The sequence below is a fragment of the Hydractinia symbiolongicarpus genome, chromosome 4, assembly GCF_029227915.1.
Source record: "Hydractinia symbiolongicarpus strain clone_291-10 chromosome 4, HSymV2.1, whole genome shotgun sequence".
In the NCBI taxonomy this organism is placed as follows: domain Eukaryota; kingdom Metazoa; phylum Cnidaria; class Hydrozoa; order Anthoathecata; family Hydractiniidae; genus Hydractinia; species Hydractinia symbiolongicarpus.
The window spans coordinates 12274613-12297915 of NC_079878.1; the positions used below are offsets into that span (position 1 = coordinate 12274613).

A 23303-nucleotide genomic window follows, 5' to 3' on the forward strand; every position below is an offset into this window, starting at 1 on the left:
ATGTTCGATTTAGGATTCAAATTTATAAAAATCTTTTTTGAATATTTGTGTACAAAACAAAATAGCAATTAATAAAGGACTTGTTATCTTAGTACAAAAGTACACAGCCCTTTTCATAAAGTTCATAAAGAATATTATCAGAAAAATTCACTGTAGATTTGCCTGTCAAAGTTTGTAATTCTGATCTGCTGCTGATGCTGCATTTTAACGATAGTCGTGTTAAATATAAGACAACACTTATTTTACGTTTTTTATGTGAAACTTTATATGCAATACAGTCTGTAGCTAGCTAGCTACATGACATGCAAATGTAGCTTAATTCGGTCAAACTTTCCTGAAAACTACTGCACCTTTTAGGCTATTAATCATCAGTTTTGGTTCCCAAACTGTTAAGTCAGGTAATGAGTTTGATCCCTAACTACGTATAAGGAAGGTCATTTTATAGTTGGACAGAAATGCTAGGGAAATGCGTAGCTTAAATAAGAGCTTTAAGCACTCTGAAGAATCGCAAATGTAAATCACTTTAACATAGCTAAGTAACAAACTAGCTAGAACATACAGCATTTTTTACCTGAGAAGTCTCATCGTGTTTTGTGTACCTCAACGAATTGCATTATAGTAAAAAATGGAATTAAGAATTTACATACATGGAAACGAGAAAACGTCAGCAATAAAAGTCTGCGTCTGTCAAAAAGACACCCAAGCCTATGGGCAACACAAATTATAAGAAAAGATCTAAACTTTTTCCAAGCAGTACAAATATCCGTTGCTGACCGTTTGTTATGGCTTCTGGAATTTGATTTTTTACACTTTTTTCTTTATTTTAAAGTATTTTTTTTAAACGTTAGCTATTTCATTTACAGGTTTTTTTCAGCTCACTGAGAAAAAGAAATTCAAGAAAAGCATGAAAGCAAAAAAAAAAAAATGCTAATGCCACTCTGGGCCCTACAGACCGTCAAAAAACATATTGCATTAATTGAATTATTTTTTTCTGTGGATGTATATGTGGTGGGAATACGAGACGATGTGCGTTTTTTTATGAGAAACCAAGCAGATGGCCAACCAGTTCTGTTCCGTTTAAAATTGACAGGATAACCTACTCGATTTGTCATGATAACCTACTCGCCCAATTTCTTGTTATGCCAGGTAATAATATCCGAGTGACATTGATTGATAAAAGGCATGCATGAAATAGATGTATAAAGATGTACTAGGATTGATATTTTTTTACAGGAAAAAAAAGGTAAAAGGGTATTCTGCGAATGATTTTATACTATTATTTGTACCGTTATTGTTCCACAATGTGTTTTTTTGTAACTAGCTACCAATGTACAGTTTCAAAAAAAAATTTAACGGAATGAGAATGTCTTCGTGATTTGTTGAAGTATACTGATAGTACAAGTTTAATTTTTCCTATCGCCTGAAAAATTGTTTCGTTTTTATGTTTCCTTAACTATAAACATGCACGATTTCTTTCTAGGTAACAGATAGATAGACGGCTATTAGTAACCTTAAATATACAATAAAAAAATGTTGCTGTCTCTGAAAAAACTCCTTATCCTCTAATACGTCCTAAATTACAGACATCTATTTCGGTATGTTTAATCTCTTGCTAAATTTAAATACTATATGTTTCTATACAAGTCTAATATACTATATTTGCTCTTATACAATATTTTGATCGTGAATACCATTCACCTCGAGAAAAAAATACTCCCAATGCTGTTTCCTGAAAAAAATGCTTTCTAATCTGTTTTGGACGACAAAACAATTGGCTAGATGACTAACCATCGCGTTGACCGCTTTATTATTATTCTTTCATTTGTTCTTTCTTTTTTTCCTTTTTTATTTTTGCTCATTTTTTTGTTCCCCAAGGACTAAAAGTTTACTCGCATACTAATTTATCTATAACGAATTCAAAGATAAAAATACTATTTAAAAAATAAAAAAATTAAAAAAAAAAGAAAATCGGGAGGTGTCTATTGATACGCCATCATCAACTTTGTAGAACAAGTAAGGTCAAGATTAAGTCATTGATTTAAAAAAAAATTTTCGTGTCGACTGCGTACAGACGTAATAGTACAAGTTAACAAATTAAAATACACCAAATAAACACCTTATTTTGCTGTTTATCCTTCTAATTTCCTGTTTTGCTTATACAGCATTGGAATAGACAGTGTAGCACATTTATATAAAAAAAATTGACAAAACCAATTTGATTTACGCTGAATTATTTTTACTGAAACTAAGTTTGATTTTCATTCCAAGCTTACGGGATACTTTATGCATTTTGTTATTGCACCAGATAGCATACAAGAGAACCATTAGATAAGAAAAGAGTCGTGTAACCTTAAGAATGTTAATCATAAATTCCAGTATATACTTTTAAACTCTTTTAAATGATTTTACATTTGGCCGTCCTTAAAAATTTATTGTTTGCCGTTTTCCGACCGATTTTTCAACATTCTTTTATTTTCCCAGTGTTTCGCCGATTTCCAACCCCAAACAGTTGAACTACCGACTCAAATTATTTTCCCATGAAGTATATGTATATTTAAAAAAAAGATATAGCAAACAAATCGGTAAACAAATGAATAATCAAAACAACAGATTACACCGCAATAGCGCACTTCAAGTGGCTACCATATTTGTTTATATGTATCGGTACCGTATGTATTTACGCTGACGTGTAGAGTGGGCAGTAAAATCATGTTTTTTTTGTCTGACGAAAAGGTAAAAAAAATAATCTTCCGACCGACCGACCGACCGACCCTGCAAAAAAGTACGAGTCGGAAAACGGCAAACCAACAATTAATTAAGGACATCCTTATATAAAAGTTTTGTAATGTTTAATATGTCCTTGTCTCCATGTGTTTTTTTATTGCTTCTATTGACCCTACGCGATCAACCAACGCCTTCAATTCAGGATAAGGTTTTAAATATGACGGACAGTCTTTTTTGATCATGTCATGATATGAAAAGAAATAAAAATCAGCCAAGGAAATCTAAACAAAGACAGAAAAAGGAATAAGAAACGTAGTTTTAAATCAGTCTATGTTCTCTTACATTGATACTTAGGTTAACGGTGTGCATACTACTTACACAACAAAATATTTTTGCAGCCATTTTTACACTTTCTCTCCCTGTTATAATTTACTTTTGTTTAATTTTTAATTAAAATGAAAAATAAATATTATTTTACCTTTTCTCCCAGGAAGAAGTTTTTTCCATCATTAGCTGTCTTTAGTAATTTGGTCAAGTAATTAAAGTATCGCTTTGTTTGATCCGATTCAAAATATTCATCATACCCTTTTTGCTGAGTAAAATAAATAATACAAAGAAAAAGCTACAGAGAACAAAAGCTCCATTTAAGATTTTACATAATGTATAAAAACATTTTGTACAAGTTTTAGTTAGATGTTGGTACTTCTTTAACAACATCAGGTTTTGTCTACAAGGCGAAAATTATATTTGGAAACTATCATCGACGTACAGTAGACGTCCGTTAATTCGAATGCCGCTTAATTCGAACTTTCCGTTATTTCGAACAAATTTCCAAATCCCTTGAGTTTGGTTTAATAAAGTCTTATATTTTGAGCTGCTTAATTCGAACTTCGCTAATTCGAACATTTCGCTAATTCGAACAATTTTTTAATCCAAAGGTTGCATTATGCTCGGTAATTCGAAATTTTGTGTATCGATAAATAAAATCTTATGGAAAAATAAAAAATGTTTTCATTTTTATTCATTTTTATTGGATCAATGGTGGCAAAATTTCTTTCAATTTATCAATTAAATTGGCATTTCCAATAAAATGAAGTTTACAAGGAATTTGGAGGCCTTTCCTATCGCCAATCTAACAACGTTAAAAAAATTTTTTTAAAAGTTGTACTAAAGTTGTAATAAAGTTATATTAGCAAAAAAAAAACCTTTTAACGTTTATTAAAATTCTTGTTTGTTCTGAACTTCCGATAATTCGAACATTCGTTAATTCGAACAAATAATTTAGTCCCTTGCGTGTTCGAATTAACGGATGTCTACTGTACTTATGTTTAGTGTTGTGTGAAATAGTGGATTCTTGCTACATGTCTGAACAGGTTTTTCAATATGACCTATCCTACACGAAGGTATTTATATCAGAATTTGTTATTACGAAATAGAGGTACTGAAAAAAACATATTTAAATCTGAAGTTACCTTTTCTTCATCCGATGTTTCTTTGTTAAACATAATCTTCACTAGATTTTCCAAATGTTCATTCATTGTTTCACAAACTTGATCCACTGTTGATCTTTCTTTATTGCATGCACCATAGAAACCAAACTCGTGAGCAAGATATCTGACAATGGCACCAGTCTGGATTATAGTATGCCCGTCTACTTCCAATTTCGGCATTTGAGCCAAGGGGAATTGAGTGACTGAAAATTAAATCAGAAGGCCTTAGTTATCATGTCCAAGCAAGCAAAGGTAAAGCGAAAGGTAACAGCCTAAAGATAGTTAAAACAGTAAACAGTTGTTTTGGATTATTTTAGGACTTCTCTTAAAAATAAACATTCTGATTCGTTGTGAAGTTCAAAAGCTACTTCTTTCATTTCAGCCTTAGCTGAACTAAATTCTGCTCCTGTTTTTATTCAATCCTAACCTGCGTTACCCATGACACAGAAAAAATTATATATACTACGAAATATATATGTAAAAAATTAAAAACGAGACTGCGCATAGTTAAATGATCCATTGGTCAGGTGGAAGTTCGCCTTAAAGGGGCTATAAAACGGATCAATAAGGTCTCCGTCATTGAGGTTAATCTCCACCCTCGCACATTCTGAGTAATATTGTGTAATAACCAGACCAGAACTTATACCCACTTTATGACGGTATAATAGACAACCTTTTAATAAATAATTGCTCTTTATAATTTGTTGCTTTTTAATGATATTTTCTCAAAACTACAACAGTCTGCAGAATTTAATAATTAACAGTAAATGAGGAGGAAGGAAGCAACAACACGAGGGACTGTATTTGTTGGGAATGCTAATTAAATAGCCTTAAGAAGGTGATTAATACCTCTAAAAAGATTTTAACGTCATTATTGTTGCCTCGACTGGCTTTACATGCAATAATTTCGTATTTTTCACTTTTTTTGTAACCCCTTCAAAGAAAACTAAAGATATAACATTTAAAATAATGCTGGGAATATAATTTAGAAATTTTGCGTTTAAAGTTCAAGAAAAATATATCTTTACCATCATTTTTTATTGTCTGCCAGTGAGTAGAGTGATGTTGCACGTCCTCAAATTCAACTCCAGCCACACGAAACATCAAACGAGCGCATTCAGCACGGCCACCAATAGGAAAGTATGTCAAGATGTATTTTGGCGCCATTGTTTGTAACTAACTACCTTCACAGATAGAATATAGTTTCAATAAAAATTTATCAAAATGAGAGTGTTTTTATGATTTGTTGAAGTATATTAGTAATATAACTTTAACTTTTATTATTGTCTTAAAAATTGTTCCGTATCTATATTTTCTTAGTTACAAACCTTTACGATATTCCCCAAGTACTACCTGCACCTCAAATAAGTTAATTCTAATTTACCTATACTGAATTTAGAGATAAAAATACCATTTCATAAAATAAAAATTTGAAAAGCATGAAATTTGTGAAGTGTCTGTTAATACGCCATCATTCACTTTGTAATAACCGAGTGAGCCTACGAATTAAGTCTTTGATTCTGACAATAAACTTTCCACTTTCAATCCGTATTTCTTCGTGTCGATTGCGTACAGAGTTGTAATATACAAGTTAAGAAATAGAAAATACCACTAAATAAAACACTTTAGCTTGCAGTTCCTGTTTTGCTTGATACACCATTAAAATAGAGAGGAATGCATCACGTACATATATTTTTTTATAGAAAAAATATTGTTGAAATCAGCAAATCTAAAAAAAGATCTAGACAGCTCAAATTGCATATAATCACTTTTATATTGGTAATTGTAGACTATTAAAACTTCAATAGCCCCTTGATTTAAAATTTTCTTTGCGGCTTTCAAAAATTATTAAATTTCTGGCTTATTGTTTGTAAAATTCATTGCTAACCAAAATAGATAAAATTAGAAAAATCAAAAAAATCTGCATAATATATTTCAGCGCTTTCAGTTTTAGTTTTCACACAAAAACTACCAAGCTTTTTTCTTAACGTCAGCTATAAGTATAAGAAAATAAAAAAAGCCGTGTGTGTTAAAGTGAAGTTTTTCTTATGAAGGTTTTTTGTCAAAATCATATTTTGGGTGAATTAATATTCATATTACAGTTTATTAAAGTGGAAATAGAAATAATTAAAGTTAAAAATAATTTTTTAAGTTTCTTTGTGACTTAAGCATGAGAAATAGGGTCTGTATTATGGCTATACAGGTAGCTAAAGATACCTATGCTAGCTAGCAATGTCAGTGTAAACAATACAGCATTAATTAATGTGATTATTATTCCAGTCAGTGTCCACGACATGAGAGTTTAAAAGTAAATAGTGGAATATATGATTAACAATCTTAAAGTTACACAACTTTTTCTTTCTAATGGTTCTCTTGTCTGTCTATCTGGTGCAAATAAAGAAATGCATGCAGTACACCGTGAGCTTGGAATGAAAATTTTCAGTAAAAACAATTCAACGTAAACGAAATGAAATTCATTACTCATTTATATATGCATATGATTCAATTCATTCATATAAGCACATGATCTTCCCTTAATTGCCGAAATTAAAGTCTGCTGAGATCATGAAGATTTTTTCTAAACGAGACCACAAAACTCAGAAGACGTCACTTCTGTTGATTATTCACATAGTCACAAGACTAAGATACTCACTCTTCTTGAATACCTAAAAACCCTCCTTCTCTGTGTGTGCTCTCCACCACTTCATAATACGGTAAAAATAATATTAGGCTATTAAGGAAACAGACCCATATATGGATGCTGATGGGAATAAGTATTCCTTGCAAAATCCCCATTGTTACTTTTTAACCATATTGGGTAATGAATGTGGAGGGGTGGAAGGGTGGAAGGTAGGGGCGGGGGCATGTCAAGTGCTTACCTACATTTTTTTATTTTTCCTAACTAAAACCAAAACAAATTGTCCGTTCCCTTGATCTTTTGGATTTCATTTTTTATACGTTGAAATTTATATTTTTTTTTTTTGGATTTTTGTACTACCTACTTCTATTTTTATATAACTAACAGAAAAAAAAATATAACAGAAAATTCCCAAACCTGATTTAAGTAGATAATATTTCTTTAATTTGTAAAACACCATATTGGAAGCGAGGTTCGATTGTTTTTCGTATAGAAATAACAGGGCGTGATTAACAATTCGTAAATTGTTAATCACGTCCTTGTTAAATTCAAGCGTCCTCGAAAAAACTGATTTAAGACTACTAAAAAAAATTAGAGTAAAAAATTTGAAAACTTTCAACTTGATAACATTTTTTACAGTATAAAACTTATAGATGGATTTTGTCAGCATTTGTTTGATGACAAAGTTCGCGCTAAACCTAGCACCGTGACAGTTTAATTTTCTCGTAATACCGTAAATACATTGACAGGTATGAGATTTTAGTATGATATTATAACAGTCATAAGAAAAACAGATGCCTAAAACAAAAATTAATATCAAATCCAGCAAAACAAAGATTAGAAGAAAAGGGGACACAAGAAGGAAGGACTGCTTATACTCTCCACAATCTAGCTTTGTCAGTTTGGGTTTGTCTAGCGAAAAAAAAGAAAAGATCACCAATGCCCAAATAACTAAGACAAACAAAAGCCAAACACAATAAATCAATACAAATAAGTAAACTTACTGGTAAAATGTGATATGTAAGTAAGTAAGTAAGTAAGTAAGTAAGTAAGGGAAAGTTGAGGATTCCTTCCTAACGGTTAGCTCTTCCTCCACTCCCACTTTCACTATGTTACATTACAGCCTAAGATACGTATAGCATTGCTCTAACTTGCTTGCCTGTCACACAAGCCGCGGTCGATAAATGGCACCAAATGAGCTGACAACACTGCATTTAAAGTGCACCGGAGTGGAGACTCGAACCTAAAACCTCATGATTACAAGTCGAATGCGCTACATCTACACTATCTCCGCTGTGTGTATTATGTGTTACATGCAACAACAAATAAGCAACAATGTATAAGAAATAAGTATGAATCGATATAAGTTTTGAATGATGATATTCAAAACAAAAAGACTTAATTAACACTAGGTCTTGTAAAACAAACTGCAATTTTTTATGTGCCTTTACAACGCCAAGCCTTCTTCCTAATCCTAAAAACTCAAAAAACAACTTTATAAGTCCCTTGGAGACAGGCCTAAGGTCGTTATCATTATGTAAGAGAAAAAAGGTATTGACATCAAGCATGCCTCAATTTGAATAGGCCCAAAGGGACACAACTAAATGTTTATAAGAAACAAAGGAAACATTTACGCACAAAAACAAAGATTTAACATACTTACAACCTGACATGAACAAAAAAGCTTTTTCAAATCTGTTGTTTTTTAGTTTTGTTACATTTGCTGCTACCGGTGTTTCCTTTTTTCAGCTGATGCCCTTTTTTAAGAAAGCAGTTTCTGTATAAATCAATATGAAAGTTGGTGGTGCTTCTTCAAGCCGTCATTTTTTAGAATGCACAAGTTATCATGTGGAGAGTCAGAAGAAAAAAATGTAATGTATTGCTCCAGCAACCTATTTGCCACAGATAAATGTTTTATATATTTTTGTCTTGATGTATCAATCTCATTTAAACAAGTCATAATGATGTCTAACTCTGTTTCTGGTAAAGCAACACGATAAATGTGGAACAGTGGGTTTTTCTGTACTTTGATGTCACATAACTCAATTATATCCTGAAGATTTTGAAAGTGGCTTAAAGTTAGTTCACAAGTTTACAAATGACCGTATAGATTCGACACCTTATTTTGAAATATGAGTTTGTTTGGCTGCCCAACTAAGTGAAACAGTTGGAAATGTAATTAATGAGTTGTCCCGCCTGAGGATGCTAGCACCGCACAATTTTGCAATGTGGTGGATACATTTTTTAACTGTCTTAACATAAGAAGAAACCATTTTTAACACCGTGTGTATCTGTGGCATTATCCGTTTCATCTGGCTGGACGATTTTCTCTCCTGCGTCAGGTAGTAGCAAATTTAACGTTATCAATGATAGATAGTTCATGGACAACTTGTAATAGATGCTACATCTATTACAAGTTGTTAAATCTGTAAATTAAAAATTTTTGGCAATATCTGGAGTTAAAAACTGCGGTTTATGATTTAAAAATTTCGAATCGCTCGCTAACAATATATGGCGTCATCAATAGAACCTCTGAATAAATACCCTTCCTTTGTTTGGCCGTGTAAGACAGGTTAAGCAAGAATTCGCTATTGTTTACTTAACAGTAATAACGTTTACTTTACATGTTCTTAAGAAAGTGTTTGTTTTGACTTTAAAAGAACCTGATTGGCTTAAAACTTTTGCAGACATGAATTTGGTTAAATAATACAATGTAAAAAAAATTACTTAAAACATAGAATAAAAAATATAGAAAGAATTATAACTATGACTATAAAAATGACCTCTTTGAAAATTTTTTCAGTCCATGTTCAGGACATAGTGAACCTTTAATATCCTTGTTCTTTAGTGATAAGTGTTACTTTTTTTGTAGTCTTGTGTTTAAACGACCAAACTGTGTTCGCTACTGTTTTCACTGAAGCGTCCATGGTCCCAAATTTAAGCCAAAACACGCACACCGGACCAGAACAAAGTGTTTGCTTCATGAAGTGTGCGCTTTATAAAGGTGTCCGCTTTTGAAGAGATTGCTATGTAAGAAATTCTTTAAAGAGTTGGCTTTATAGAGTTCTTCACTTTAGACAATGTTAATTGTTAATGAAGGCTCGCATAAAAAACAACACATATTTCATGCGTTTACTAGCCTGTTGGATACATTAGACATCTGGCTATTTTTATTTATTTATTGGCATATTAACAACAAATCTTTTCGATGAAGTCCATGTAACACTTTCGTCATCTTGTACAGATTTGTTTTGCATTTAAATAAAATTTAAAACAAATATCTTTAAGATATGACAGAAATGTTTTTACCATAGATGAAGCAGTCAACGCGATAAAACTTTTCTGTGCTTTCTTATCGAACTGAACAATACAAAAAACAACTTCTTCATAGTTGCTACAGATAAAGAAAATAAGTGCCCTGCAAAACAAATAAGTTATCAATTCATGTACATCTTGAATTATTTTTTTATAAACCATTTGTAATAGATATAATAGATTAGGATATGAAATCTGCACGCAACTCCTTCCCATTTACAAGATATCATAGAAGATAGAACTGTGCAGGCTAGCATGTTGCGTAAGGGAAAAAATATGAAATAAATATGAATCGTAATATGCAGCTACCTTCTAAAGAATTCCACAGGTAAACTCAAAGCATATTCTTTGACTTAGGTTAGCAGTTTTGAATTTAATTCTGTTGTTGCTTTCATTGTTATTAGCTATTTCTTTTGCCTCGATTTTTTTTTATTTATTCGAAGTTTTAAACGCTTTTTACTTTCGCCACCGCCTTCTTTTACTTTCGCGAAAAGTAAAAAAAGAACTTCTACAAGTTTCGAAATTTTATCTTCCATTATTTTGATTCTTTATCACCGTCAACTTCACTTACATAGAATTGGCGCCAAAGGTATATTAGTTTCAACAAATAAACGCGCTGTTTTATACGAGTACCATATTTATTCAAATCGAAGCCCCTGGACTTGCAACATGTGAGAGAGAAATTCTTTGTAAGCATACCACCATTTGAAGAAACACAGATTGAAATACTGTCGGCGATTACGCTTTCGTTCTGGCTGGATATTCGGCAAACGAACGAAATATCACATACAAAATGTTAAAAGTAACATTTTAAATCGTTTGAATATAGCAAGCAATCTTGGAACTGAGTAGACAGAACGGACTTCTCTTCTCCAGTTAAAACAACTAAAAATGGCAATTACGAGCTATTTTAGTTGCTATATATACGTTTTATTATGGAGATTGTGATAAACACGCGCAATTTTATGGAGATGTTATGAAATTTTAAGGCAAAATAAATAAATAAATTTTAGCGTGACCCTGATAATTTTATTTAACTTTGTTGTGTCCGAAACAAAGAGCTTTCTAGCAGCCCTAGCCTTAATTTTGTGCGTGGTCTTGTTTTAGTGTTGAATTCATGGAGTACTAAATCTCTTTCCCTTTGCTCGTCGACATCGCTTATATGTTCAGTTTCAATAAGTTTTGTTGTTGTTTCGCAATACACCTGAATTGTCTCTTTTATCACAATTTAGAATTATTGTGACCAATAAATTATCAAGCCCTTTTCTATAAATATCATGTACTAGTCGTTAACCCGTGGAAAAATCCATGGGGTCGCCCGTCCTTTATATATACCGCATTTCGTATGTCTCGCTACTTGAGGTGCCATCTTGCGCAGAGACAGACGACGGCTATTATTACAGAGACTAGCCGTTGCCCGTGGAAAAATCCACGGGTTCGCCCGTCCTTTATATTTACCCGTGGCAACAAAGTGGATAAAATATATCGCATTTGATATTCGTGTTTCCGTAACACGATTTTTTAACTAAGCGGAGGGTCCGCGCAGAGACAGACAGACGACGGCTATTATTATAGAGAAGCAAAATTGTTTATGTTTTGACTTTTTCGACAAATTCTGTTGTCAGTATAACCTAGCATCCTCGTCTCCAGGATTTGTTTCCTATGTCAAAGCCGCCGGCCTCAATGGCAAAAAGGTAAAAGACACTGGGGACGAGGTTGTATAACCTAGGAAGATATGGATAACACTATTTTTTATAGTTGTAGCTAAGAAGAATGATAAGGAAAGAAACTCACACGGGAAAAAATTTCCGCTGTTTTAGAAATGTAAGATTGTGGAAATGACGTCTTTTGGGAAATTTTCGCGGGAATAGACTCTCACGAAATCGAATGTTTCGAATACCTCGAGGAAGTAAGTTTTCGCAGCTTGCGATTTTACTAATAAAAATCAAAATTTTATACCAAATTATGAGACGTAAAGGGGAACCCGTATTTTTTTGTCACACGAACTGAATTTGCGTTAAGAATTACGAAATATATTTTTGACCAAAACGGGAAAATTATTTAAAAATATATTTTGAATTTAAGTGGCAGTTGCATATTTGAGCAAGCAAAGATATGAATTTACTCTTCCCCAAAGTACATAGAGTCAGAAAGCAACAACTAAGCAAAATGTGAATTTGGAAAAAAGAGAAAATTGACCCTTAGCCAAAATTTTGTTTTTGAAAAAGTGTGTATTTTTCAAAACTTAGGACAAAATAATTGCTTAACAGCTCTGCCACTTTGTAATAACGGTTCAGGGACCACAAGACCCTGCGAACGAGGTTGTTAAGAGAGCTACAAATTACAAATTAATGTACAAATTAAATATCCGGCAAACGCTGTTTCGTAATAAACAGACCAGCTTACTTTGCTCGCTGTTTCAATTACAATTGAACATAGATAAATAGAGATAAAAGTACAGAACTTTAGACCTAGTCAAATAAAATAAAATAAACACAATATATTAAGTTAAATATATGAAGTATAAAAATAAATAAATAAACAAATAAATTCATAATACTCAGGTGGTTATTGGAAAATAACATGTTTACTATATAAAGTATAATTTAGACAACCTCGTCCCCAGGGTCTTGTTACCCCCTGAGCCGTTATGAAGGAGCCAACAACTTGTAATTTATAATTTTTTTTAAATAAAAGTCGCAACATAATCGTATAAACGAGTATTGTTATTTCATACCCTTCATAATTTGCAGAGATTTATTCCGCCCCTCTTTTAAACGCCCCGTTTAATAACCAACCCTCATCGAACAGTGAGAAGATGAAACTGCTTAATGTTATAATTTTACACTCATCTTTCTCAATGACTTAAACTGCTTTCTGGCAAACGCATTTCTGTGCTCGGAAACAAAATATTTAATAAACCCGTCCAATAACCTAAAAATATAATTAAAAAAATATAATTCCGCGTTACATGTTTTTCTCACAGTAGCGAATTCCAAATGCTTGTCTGTGTTAATGTATTTCACCATGCCATTTCAACAACAAAGAAATGTTCTAATATTTTTACAAGCACCGGAAAAATCTGGCGGAGGTTTAGCGGTAGCTGAAGTTTCTTTCATTGCAGACTCATTTTTTTGTTGGCTGTCCATTTTGAAGTAGAAATCAAACGTTTAATCACGTGTTTGCAGAAAACATTCACATCACTTTAAAAGAGGCACCTTTGTTAACCTGGTCTTAAATATGTCTGGGAAACTATTTGCTTCGTTTATTCAACCATCCTGTTGTTGCTTCGTTTATTCAACCATCCTGTTGTTTATAGAACGTTGCTTATAAAAAACGTGTGAAAAAACAAATCAAAACAAAATACATGTTATATATGTCTATTGGTCTTCGACGTCAAAAACGTTTCTCAGCTATATAAAAAAGGTGTTTGCAACAGTTTTTGCATAGCTGTGTTTTGATTTGTTTGAAACTTAACGTGCCGTTGCCATAGAGACGCGTGAAAACTTGATTATTAGGGTATTAAAATTTTATTATTCGATAGCGAGACAAGTGTAAAAACATTTTTATATTTTATATGTTTTGACTGCTCTGTTTTTCTGTTACTCCTTTTTTTAGCGTTTCCTGCAAATTAATTTGGCAAGTTTGTTAAATACTTTTACACTTTTCTTCCTTCACCAAACGGATTAAAGCTGATATGAATTGGTTCCAGGTGCTCTGTTTGTGTGGACGCTGTAGTCCAAACATACATAGTGTCAAAAAAACTTAGCTACCTTGCTACCTAGCTGATAAAATTTCCTACTGCACGATTCAACTTTCTTCTCAACGTTAGCTAGATATAGGTTTCCGTTTTGTGTTTGTTTACACTACTGGTGAATCTTGAAGCTAAATAGCTCAAAAGAATTAAAAAATTAAGATAAGAAAAAATAATAGTGATGGTGAAAAATGCAGAATCTAATCTTTACGAATATTGAGAAAAAATAAGGCAAAAAATTTTGCTCAAGAAGATGAAATGATTTAGTAGTTAGCTATCAAATGATATTTGATAAACACTAGTAACCTAAATTTGTTAATAATGAAATGCGTGTGAAACCAATTTTGTTTGAAAAGTAGCTAACATGCTAAAAAAAATACACATTTTCTGTGCAATTTTGTGATGTATAGACCAGACCACAGAGGTCAAATAAATTCATTTAAAAAGTTTTTTCGCTTAAAATTGATAAAACTTAACAAACAAAGAATATATAGTTAAATAAAATTCAATGCCTTTTGGACCTTATGTTCCCAAAAAATTTGCATAAATTTCAAGAATAGACATTTCAGCCAATGTGCTGCCTTTTTTACCTACAAGAATGTGTGCTTCGTACAAAAATTCACAAAATTTCTAAAACTTTTTGTAAACAAGTCATTTTACATCATATTTTTTAAAAGCAATATGTTGACTTTCTTTTGAAAAACAAACAGCAGGACGATTGACATCATCAATCAAATGAAAAAAACAATTCTTAAATAAAACACATTTTATGGTAAACCACCCTATGACGAGGAAACTGAACAGTAGCAAAAACAATGCGCACAAAAAATGAAACACACCTCGTACCCAAACTACAAACTCATAAATTTAAAGTCTTTATTGCATGGAGACAAAAAAGAGAAATCAAAACTTTCACTGTAAGTAGCAATGGTGAAAAGTTACCTATTTTTAGGGCAAAACTGGAAGATAATATACCAACATGCTTATTTAAAGGTAACAGGTAATTTTTAGGGGATACGGAAAATGGTAACTAATCTGTTTTCTACTCTATAGAAAAGAAAATGAAAGAGAGCACAGTTTCAACTTCAATCGTCTTAAAAGAATATGAAAAATGAACGCTTTAAATTTGATTGGTTGAAAAAAATTGATACAATACATGGCAATTCCATATATGTTCAATCAATTAATTTATATTAAAAAACAATGAAATATTCTTTGGTATATTCATATCTTTCAGTTTTGATATTTGATAAAAAAAAATGTATATAATTGAGGGCTTACGCGCTTAATCGAATACAAAAATATCAGTGCGCAGGTACCGGCAAGACATAAATAGAAGAGAGAGAGAGAGATAAAATAATTAAGAGTAAGAAGAATCAAGAAGAAAGGAAAGAGTAAGTGAATTAAAAGAAATCATAACTGGATGATTTAGATACAAAAGGTACAAAAAAATTCCCACTTTTTTTCATTTATTCTACTTTTTATTTATTAAAAAGTAGAATAAAGTAGAATTTTTCATTTCAATAATGCCGAAGTGAGATTTTTCTCTCACGACTTTGGCATCACTTTCTGTATATTTTACTTCTTCTGTCTAACAAATATTTGTTTAAATAAATTCAGCGTTGTCGGAACAAATGAAAATGTTTGTAAATATAAAAAGAAAGTGTCTGCACATGTCACTATACATAATTACGATCCTATTGTACTTCATGCTTGCTTTTTAAGAGGAAAACAAAGCTCTTTTGGAACCTGTCTAACACCTACACTGTTTTCATCAGTTTTCTACTACCCTCTCGATCTTCCACTATGCGTAATTACGCTTTTTCTGTAAACGAGCTAAGTGTTATTGAAAGTTTTTCAGAATGTGAGCTCAAAGAAGAAGATGGACGTAAAATTGTAATAAACATTGTAAAAAAAAATTGCATGTTTTTTAAATATTTAAGATTCAACAAAAAATGCTGGAAAAGTTTATATTGGTCGTAGTGGTGATTGGAATGTGTTCTGCGAAAAACAACAAGACGGTACAAAGTCGTGAAATGTGAGTTGTTACATTAGATGTGAGAATTTTATGACACATGTCGCTACTGTATTCTGAAAGTAAATTTTTATTAAGCGCGTGAACGCAGTAGGTGTAGTAGCAAAGTTCCCGTAATGCAAGTGCGGCCAACTGTCTAAGCCACAAAAGGTATGATAAATTAAAAAGGAAGTACCATCCAAAAATTTGTTTACAAACATTTCTTTTTATATTTTAAAAAAGCGGAAATAAGTGTTTAAGTTTATTTTATCATGGTTACAATACCAGCAAATTTCCAGTAAATGTCTAAAAATTCATTTAAAGTTATCTTATTTAAAAAGTTCACGAAGGGAACTATAATTCTCAGTTTTGTCCAAAAATTGTCCGCAGGTAGTTAAATTTCAACATTTTAGCGATTAATTTTAATGGCAATAAGCTATTGAGTGAATTCTAAAATCTTAAATATGTACGCATGCATGATTCAACAGTAAAAATCTGCTTGACGTCAGACGCTATTGTGCCGCTCTCTGAAACGATTTTAGTGAACTTTGACCTGAAAGGAGAAAAAATTTATTCCGGTTAAGACCATTAATATAATATTTTCCTTCTTCCTTTTGCATTTTACCAATCTACAGCATTTCTAAAATCGTATTTGAAGAAATTTACATGCTCAACCTTAATGACAACATTGAGTTACTAAAACGTTATAAAGTCTTCCTCCAAATATCTGCTTTTTTAAAACATCATTTGAAAAACAATTCATCGTAATTGGTGATTCAATATTTTTACATCTTAGTGACATGAACCAATTGGACTTTGTTGAAGTTCCTAAAAAAATCTTGACAGGTTCTAATGGTATAACATCATTGTAAGTCTGCAATTTTTTTTGATCAAGACTTTATAAACACAGTAAATAAATATTCTCACAAAACGTGTACTGTCCAATTGATAATTCTGTAGAACGATAGGTTATCTTTGTCCTCCCTTATTTCAGGTTGTTGTCCTTCAACAAGATCAAGTACATCAGCAATGATTCATTTCCAATTGAAGCATGCAAGGAAATGCGATACATGTAAGTGAAACCTTTTGCAATGAGTTTGTTCTGGCATATGGATTGGTAGATTGCCAAAGGGAACGTTTGCAATTAATTTTTGCAAAGCCACAAAAAAAACTGGTTATTTGTTTTGCTATTTGTTTCAGTGTAGCTACATCCTTGCATATTAACGACAGTATAAGCCAACGTGAAAAAGATATACTGGAATTGTAGTGTCGCTTTTGTACATGCTTAAGCATCTACTGAGAAGTCTTTTATCCTTTTTAAAAACATGCAGCGCGTTAATGGTATTACCCTGTTGTATCAATGTCATTTTTTCCTTACACAGAAATTTACATGCAAACTACATTACTCATATCCATGAAGATGCATTTGCTAATATGCCCAATTTGTTGGAGATGTAAGTGGCTTTAATCTCTCTTTGTATGTATCAACTTTTTTTATGCTGACATGTATTAATCGTGCCAGTAAAATATAGCGTGTTGCGAAAAGCGCATAACATGTGCAAATTTCGAATAACATTTAATTATTAATGAATTCTTGTCTGTGTATGTGTGCATATTTTCTGACTTATCTTTTCCGATGTTGTTACATTGTAATATTTGGATACGGCTCCTCTACTTCTTCGAAAAAGCTTAACTTTCTTTGGGCTTGCTTATTAAGAGTCCTAAACGAACTTTTTTCAAGGAATGTTGGTGTTAGAGTTTAAAATTGCCAAAAACTCGTTGTTTGTCAGACCTCTTGAAAGCCATTTCAGTTTCTTTGCTTGATATATTGTTTCAATATTGATATATTTTCTAATTATTTTAAGTGATTTATCAAACAATCAACTTACTAAAGTGCCGAAACTAAATGCTCCTAGCGTCAGAAAAGTGTAAGTTGTTCTTTTTGTTTTTTGCTCATTTGATTTATTTCTTTGATCATCAAATTTTTATGTTTTTATGTTTGTATTCTATTTTTGTTTTAGAATTCTGCAAAACAACAAGATAAGTGAGTTAACGGAAGAAGCAATGAGTGGATACACCAGCCTAGTGCATTTGTAAGAATATCTGCTATACATCTATTTGGCTTTTAGGCGCAAAAAACGGAAAAATATGAATGTCGAGAAAATTTGATTGGTTGACAGTAGTACACTACGTCAGAACTAAAAATTAACCCACTTTTGATTGGCTAAAAATTCTACCAACCAATGAAATTGCTTAAAAAGTTTATTTGGAAATGTTAATGTGATGTAGTCATGTTCTGTAATGTTAATTTCATATTGTACTTATCTTGCTTTTACATTTTTTTCTAGTGATTTGAAGCACAACCAGATCAAAAATCTTTACGGCGATACCTTTTTGGAGAATAAAGACCTGTTCTTCTTGTAAGGAACTCATTTTACAAATTTTGGAGTAAATCAGGTGCTCTAGATTCGAGTGTTTATAGACTTTTTCAACGTATTTTTATTAAATTTGGTGTAGATTACATTACGTCTTATTGTCCTCGAAAAGAAAAGGGATCTATTTTTTATTTTTTTCCAAACTTCTTTGACGTCAAAACTTTTTTTATTTTGATGACTAAGATTTACTCTTATAAAAATATCGTCAGTGTTTTTAAGAATTAATCTTTCGCTGTAAGTGTGGTACGGACGCGAAGTTAAAAAACAGTGAAATGCATAAAATATTAATTAAAATTCATAACATTAAATCAAATCGAATATCGAGTCATTATTATTGCGGTTCATTGAATTGATTTTTTTATATATGAAACGGCGTGTTTTGCCATATATGGCATGAAGAGGAAGTTATAGTGCAAAAAACACGCGGGCTTGACGTCACCGCCATGTAGACTTAACGTCTTCGTCGTAAAAAAAAAAAACTATTTGAAAAACGCAGACTTTTCTTTGACTCATATGCATTTGAATTTCGCGTATTTAATTTTCTAACATGTTTTTTTTTTTATTCCCTCTGTGAACTTGAAAAGTGATACAAATTTAGGCTAAGCGTCCTTCTTTTTTTTGATTTATAAAATTTGCGAAATTTAATTCTTATGGAATATTAGGGATTGCCAACTTCGCAAAAATTAGTTCTCGCGAAAACTAAATTTTATTCTCAAAACATTTCAAACAAGAATTAGTTCTCGCGAAAATTTATTCTTCCTTTAAGGTAGAGGCTTAAGAAAGGACTGCTAAGTCTCCAAAGAGAGATAAAGAAATGCTAAATGCTGTAAAATGAGATAGCTAATAAACAAATTAAAAATAAAATTACCTATCATAAGCAACTCCATCTATTTAGATCGCTCAGCAACAATCCATTGAAAACAATTCATGACAACGCCTTCAGAGGACCAACCAATTTGAGATTTTTGTAAGTATACAACATTTACGTTTTTTAAACTACCTGTCAGTTGTTTTAGAACATTATATTAAAAACTTTTTTTTAAAAAGAAATCATAAAAAGAGAATTAATGTTCGGCTTTTATTTTAAAGCTTAGTTATTTTTTTAAATGCTCTTTTTGTTAGAAAGATATTTGCATTTAAATTTTTTTATTCTGCATAAATTATGTTAACATATATTTTCATTTTCTCTTTTTGTATTTAATTCTGAATGTTGCAACGTATTCAGGTATCTGGATTCAACGCTGATTAAAACTCTACCCCCATACTATGGCATATCCACCGTGGAAACGTTAAGCTTGAAGAACACACCAAATCTATTCACCATACCTGATCCTTCCAAGTTCAAGAACCTGAAAAATGTTTCGGTCACGTATAGAATGCATTGTTGTGCCTTTTACGCACAACGACTCAGAGCTGTCCTAAACAACGCCACACTTTGTACCACTTCGAAACCCATCTTAACCACAGAAAATCCACTGGGAAGTTTCAAGCAAAAGAAAGTACGTGGATTGAATACAACTGTCGATGAGGACGACCCGTTTGGTGACAGTGAATTCAACGATCTATTTGGAGAAGTTATGAATAGCTTTAACAAGGCTAGCAACGTCACGAATTCATCCTGTTATGATAACGGAGAATTAGTTGGGGGAAAACCAAAAGGGAAGTATATGGAAGTGGAATGTAATCCGGAACCAGATGCCTTCAATCCATGCCAAGATGTGATGGGTACAAATGTCCTTCGCGTGTTCTCATGGGTGATATCCATGTTTGCCATCATTGGGAATATGTTTCAGCTCGTAATCCTGTTCCACAGCCGACAAGAGTTAAGTGTCTACAAACTATTAATGTACAATCTCGGCTTTTCCAACTTGTTGATGGGTATATACCTAATGGTTTTGTGTTGTGTTGATTCTTATACCTATGGAGAGTATTACAACTTTGTTCAAAGCTGGCAATACAACGGTGGCTGCCAGGCGTTTGGTTTCATCGCCTTGTTTGCAACACAACTTTCTGTGTGCAGCTTAATGTTAATCACTGCTGAACGTTTTCTGCTGATAATATTTGCTCTACAAGTTGGAAACCAAATGAAGTTGAGTCATGCCAAGATGGGAGTTGCAGCAGCATGGATCTACTCATTTATCGTTTCTGTTTTACCTGTAACAAACGAGGTCAGCTCTTACTCCAAAACAGCAATATGTTTGCCAATGGATGTTCACTCAGTTGTATCGGAAGGTTATGTCGTTTGGTTGCTCATCACATACGTGCTCGCTTTTTTCTTGATCGTCTTTTGTTATGTTCGCATGTATCGTAGCATCAGCTCAGTACGACCTGGCTGCTCCAATCATCCAATTGATACTAAAGTGGCTAAAAGAATGGCATTGATTATCTTCTCCAACTTCCTTTGCTGGTTGCCCATCAGTATTGCTGGATTGCTTGCCTTATACAGTGGTACTGTATTTAATGTTGATGTTGCAAAGTTCTTGCTGGTATTCATTTTCCCTCTTAATGCTTGCACTAATCCGTTCTTATACGCCATTTTTACGAAAGTATTCAGAGGTGATACAATATCCTTGTTGAGCACTATTGGATTATGTAAACAAGCTGATGATGAACACCAACGGGGAAGATCGTCTTCCTATTTCAAATCGAAAGGTAAAAAACGAGCAGACACAAATGATCGACATTTCTTACATATACAAGCACCAATGGAAGGCTGCACGTATTCCAACGAACGCAACATTGAAGCTCAAACTGATTTTGATAGTCCAGAAACACCCATCAAAGTTATGATTGATCCAAACGAGCGACAATCAAAACATGGTCGATTGCAAAGATTAAACGATGAAGATTCACCACCATCAACGCATCAACGAAGAAATTACGAAGAACATAACAAGCCCCGTTCAGATTCTCAACGCGGATTGTTGGATGAATATAAAAGGAGAGCTGACTCTAGTGATACCTGCTCGACAGGGATGTCATCAGTGCAATCTGCTACCGAAATTGATGATGATTTTTCTAGACGAATAGGAAGTGTCACAAAAGCGGAAAATTCGATTCTTTTCTCGTAACTGTTGTATTTCCGCCAAAAGTGTATTATTGGAAAGAACAGAAAACAAGAGTTGTTGATAAATATCCAGGAAATTTTCAGTAGAGAAGGATGAAAATGGACCTGCAGAAATTACTCCAGAATATAGACACTTATAAACAACAATTCTTCTGGAATATTTTCAGACTTGTTTTGCTATATTTTATCGTTGTTAAGAAAAAATTTTGTTTTTCCTTTATATCAAAATAAACAAATATTGTTATCCTACCGCCAGAAGGAAAACGCAGGGCGTTGCCTTTCTGCAGTGAGGATCCACTGAGAGCAAAAAGAGTCACGCTATATTTGTTTATTTTGATTTTTAATTTAATAGAATTTTAGATTTTGAAAATGTAATTAAAATGACAGTGGATTTTATAACCGCGCACTTTTCAATACCTTGCTTGCTAACGATGTTAAAAATGTAGAATGAGTTGATTGACTCAGTATGTATATAATCTTATTTTATGTTCTCTTGTGTTCTTTTTAATATATTTTCTGTGTGTGCGTGGTCTTTAGAAGACTTCTTTTCTATCTGCTGTAGTATGTCTCTGTTAATATGTATATATTCATGTAGCACAATCCAGATATTAATATTTGTTATTAAATTTATTAAATTAAAAAAGCTGTTTTTATATTTTTAAATTTATTTCCACACAACCCGAACAATTGGCAATCCGACGACTACAAATCTTGGCTTGTTTATTGGCCAATGTATTTTTGTCAAGAAAATCCTTGTAACAAGGGAGATATTGCTATGACACAGAATCTTCAGAAAGTTGCATTTTCTATAGGTATGTTTTAACCAACCCGTTATCAAACAAGCATAAGCAGCCAGCTGTTTTTCTACTCTATATAACATCTTTTAAAATGCCATATTAAGCCTAATATAAGCATTTCTAGTGGTGAATCAAAACTCAAAAAATTTTTGAATCTTAGATAGCCAGTCGAAATTCATGGATTCTCGACCTATTTTGGGAATCAGTGTACTGAAATATAATTAATTATTTATCGTGTGAATTGTTGTCGTACGACAAATCAGTTAAAAAAAGAAGGAGAAGAGAAAGGAGAGAAATATTTTTTTCCTACTTTAACTTTAAAATATGCATGTGTGCATTTTTTTAATAGATATAGACATATATTGGAAGTGGAAACCTGAAGGTAATTTTGACCTTACAAAATAGCTAGATCTGATGAAGAAATTTATTGATATACATAGCTATACGATACAATCAAGACATATAGCTAAATAGCTAAATATTGATATATTTCCTTCTGTGAGTCATATTTTTTATTAAATTCCTAGAATAGAAGAAAACAAAGACAAGTTTTACTTCAGCTTCTATGTAAATATAAATATCACCAGAATAAGCATCTGTGTAAGAGTCAATATATTACGTAGTTGGTTTGTTCGCGACTCGTGATTCTGGAGACCGCAATTAAATCATATTTGATGCCAGACAGCACAAAGTAGCACTGCTTTAATAAAATTACAAAATTATACTCTTCTGTCATCATTGAAGGTCCATTCAAATGTGAGACACTTTCAGTAGAGAATGGTGTGTCATAATAAGCATGCATCTGCATAAATACGCCACCGGAATAACCTATATGTCTGTAGCTAGAGACTGGTAACCTTCTTGCCTTTTTAACATTTAAGACATTTCGGGATTTTTAGCCGTAAAGTACGCGCTAGCAACTTTGACATCATGCAACAAACCCCGTGTATGAGGATGAGAGATCAGCCTTTAAGAATTATTTATATGCATAAGTAACCATTACAAATAACCATAATGTTTCTGACTGGAATTGTTTACTATCAAACTACTTTATGTCGCTTTCCTGGTT

At 32.4% G+C, this 23303-nt stretch overlaps 2 protein-coding genes across 2 annotated transcripts; one reads left to right on the top strand and one right to left on the bottom strand.

Moving 5' to 3' along the window:
• Nucleotides 1–2114: 2114 nt before the first annotated feature.
• On the bottom strand, nt 2115–5943 carry LOC130641323 (glutathione S-transferase-like). The gene is made up of 4 exons (XM_057448072.1): nt 5243–5943; nt 4197–4417; nt 3203–3316; nt 2115–3005 (listed from the first exon to the last, which is right to left on the bottom strand). Exons 1-4 carry the CDS (start codon nt 5379–5381, stop codon nt 2850–2852), a joined length of 630 nt encoding a protein of 209 aa, XP_057304055.1. The 5' UTR covers nt 5382–5943; the 3' UTR covers nt 2115–2849.
• Nucleotides 5944–15095: 9152 nt separating this feature from the next.
• LOC130641325 (lutropin-choriogonadotropic hormone receptor-like) lies at nt 15096–22389 on the top strand. Its single transcript, XM_057448073.1, has 10 exons — nt 15096–15362; nt 15865–15959; nt 16732–16803; nt 16930–17007; nt 17318–17389; nt 17801–17863; nt 17957–18028; nt 18284–18355; nt 19266–19337; nt 19596–22389. Exons 2-10 carry the CDS (start codon nt 15877–15879, stop codon nt 21439–21441), a joined length of 2430 nt encoding a protein of 809 aa, XP_057304056.1. The 5' UTR covers nt 15096–15362; nt 15865–15876; the 3' UTR covers nt 21442–22389.
• Nucleotides 22390–23303: the final 914 nt, after the last annotated feature.

Coding starts and splice junctions, on each gene's coding strand:
- LOC130641323 (XM_057448072.1), bottom strand. CDS start 5,381: ATGGCGCCAAAATACATCTTGACATACTTTCCTATTGGTGGCCGTGCT. Junction 3,317..4,196: donor AAACATCGGATGAAGAAAAG/GTAACTTCAGAT, acceptor TATTTTACTCAG/CAAAAAGGGTATGATGAATA. Junction 3,006..3,202: donor ACTTCTTCCTGGGAGAAAAG/GTAAAATAATAT, acceptor GTCTTTGTTTAG/ATTTCCTTGGCTGATTTTTA.
- LOC130641325 (XM_057448073.1), top strand. CDS start 15,877: ATGCTGGAAAAGTTTATATTGGTCGTAGTGGTGATTGGAATGTGTTCT. Junction 17,008..17,317: donor TGCAAGGAAATGCGATACAT/GTAAGTGAAACC, acceptor TTCCTTACACAG/AAATTTACATGCAAACTACA. Junction 18,356..19,265: donor AATAAAGACCTGTTCTTCTT/GTAAGGAACTCA, acceptor CCATCTATTTAG/ATCGCTCAGCAACAATCCAT.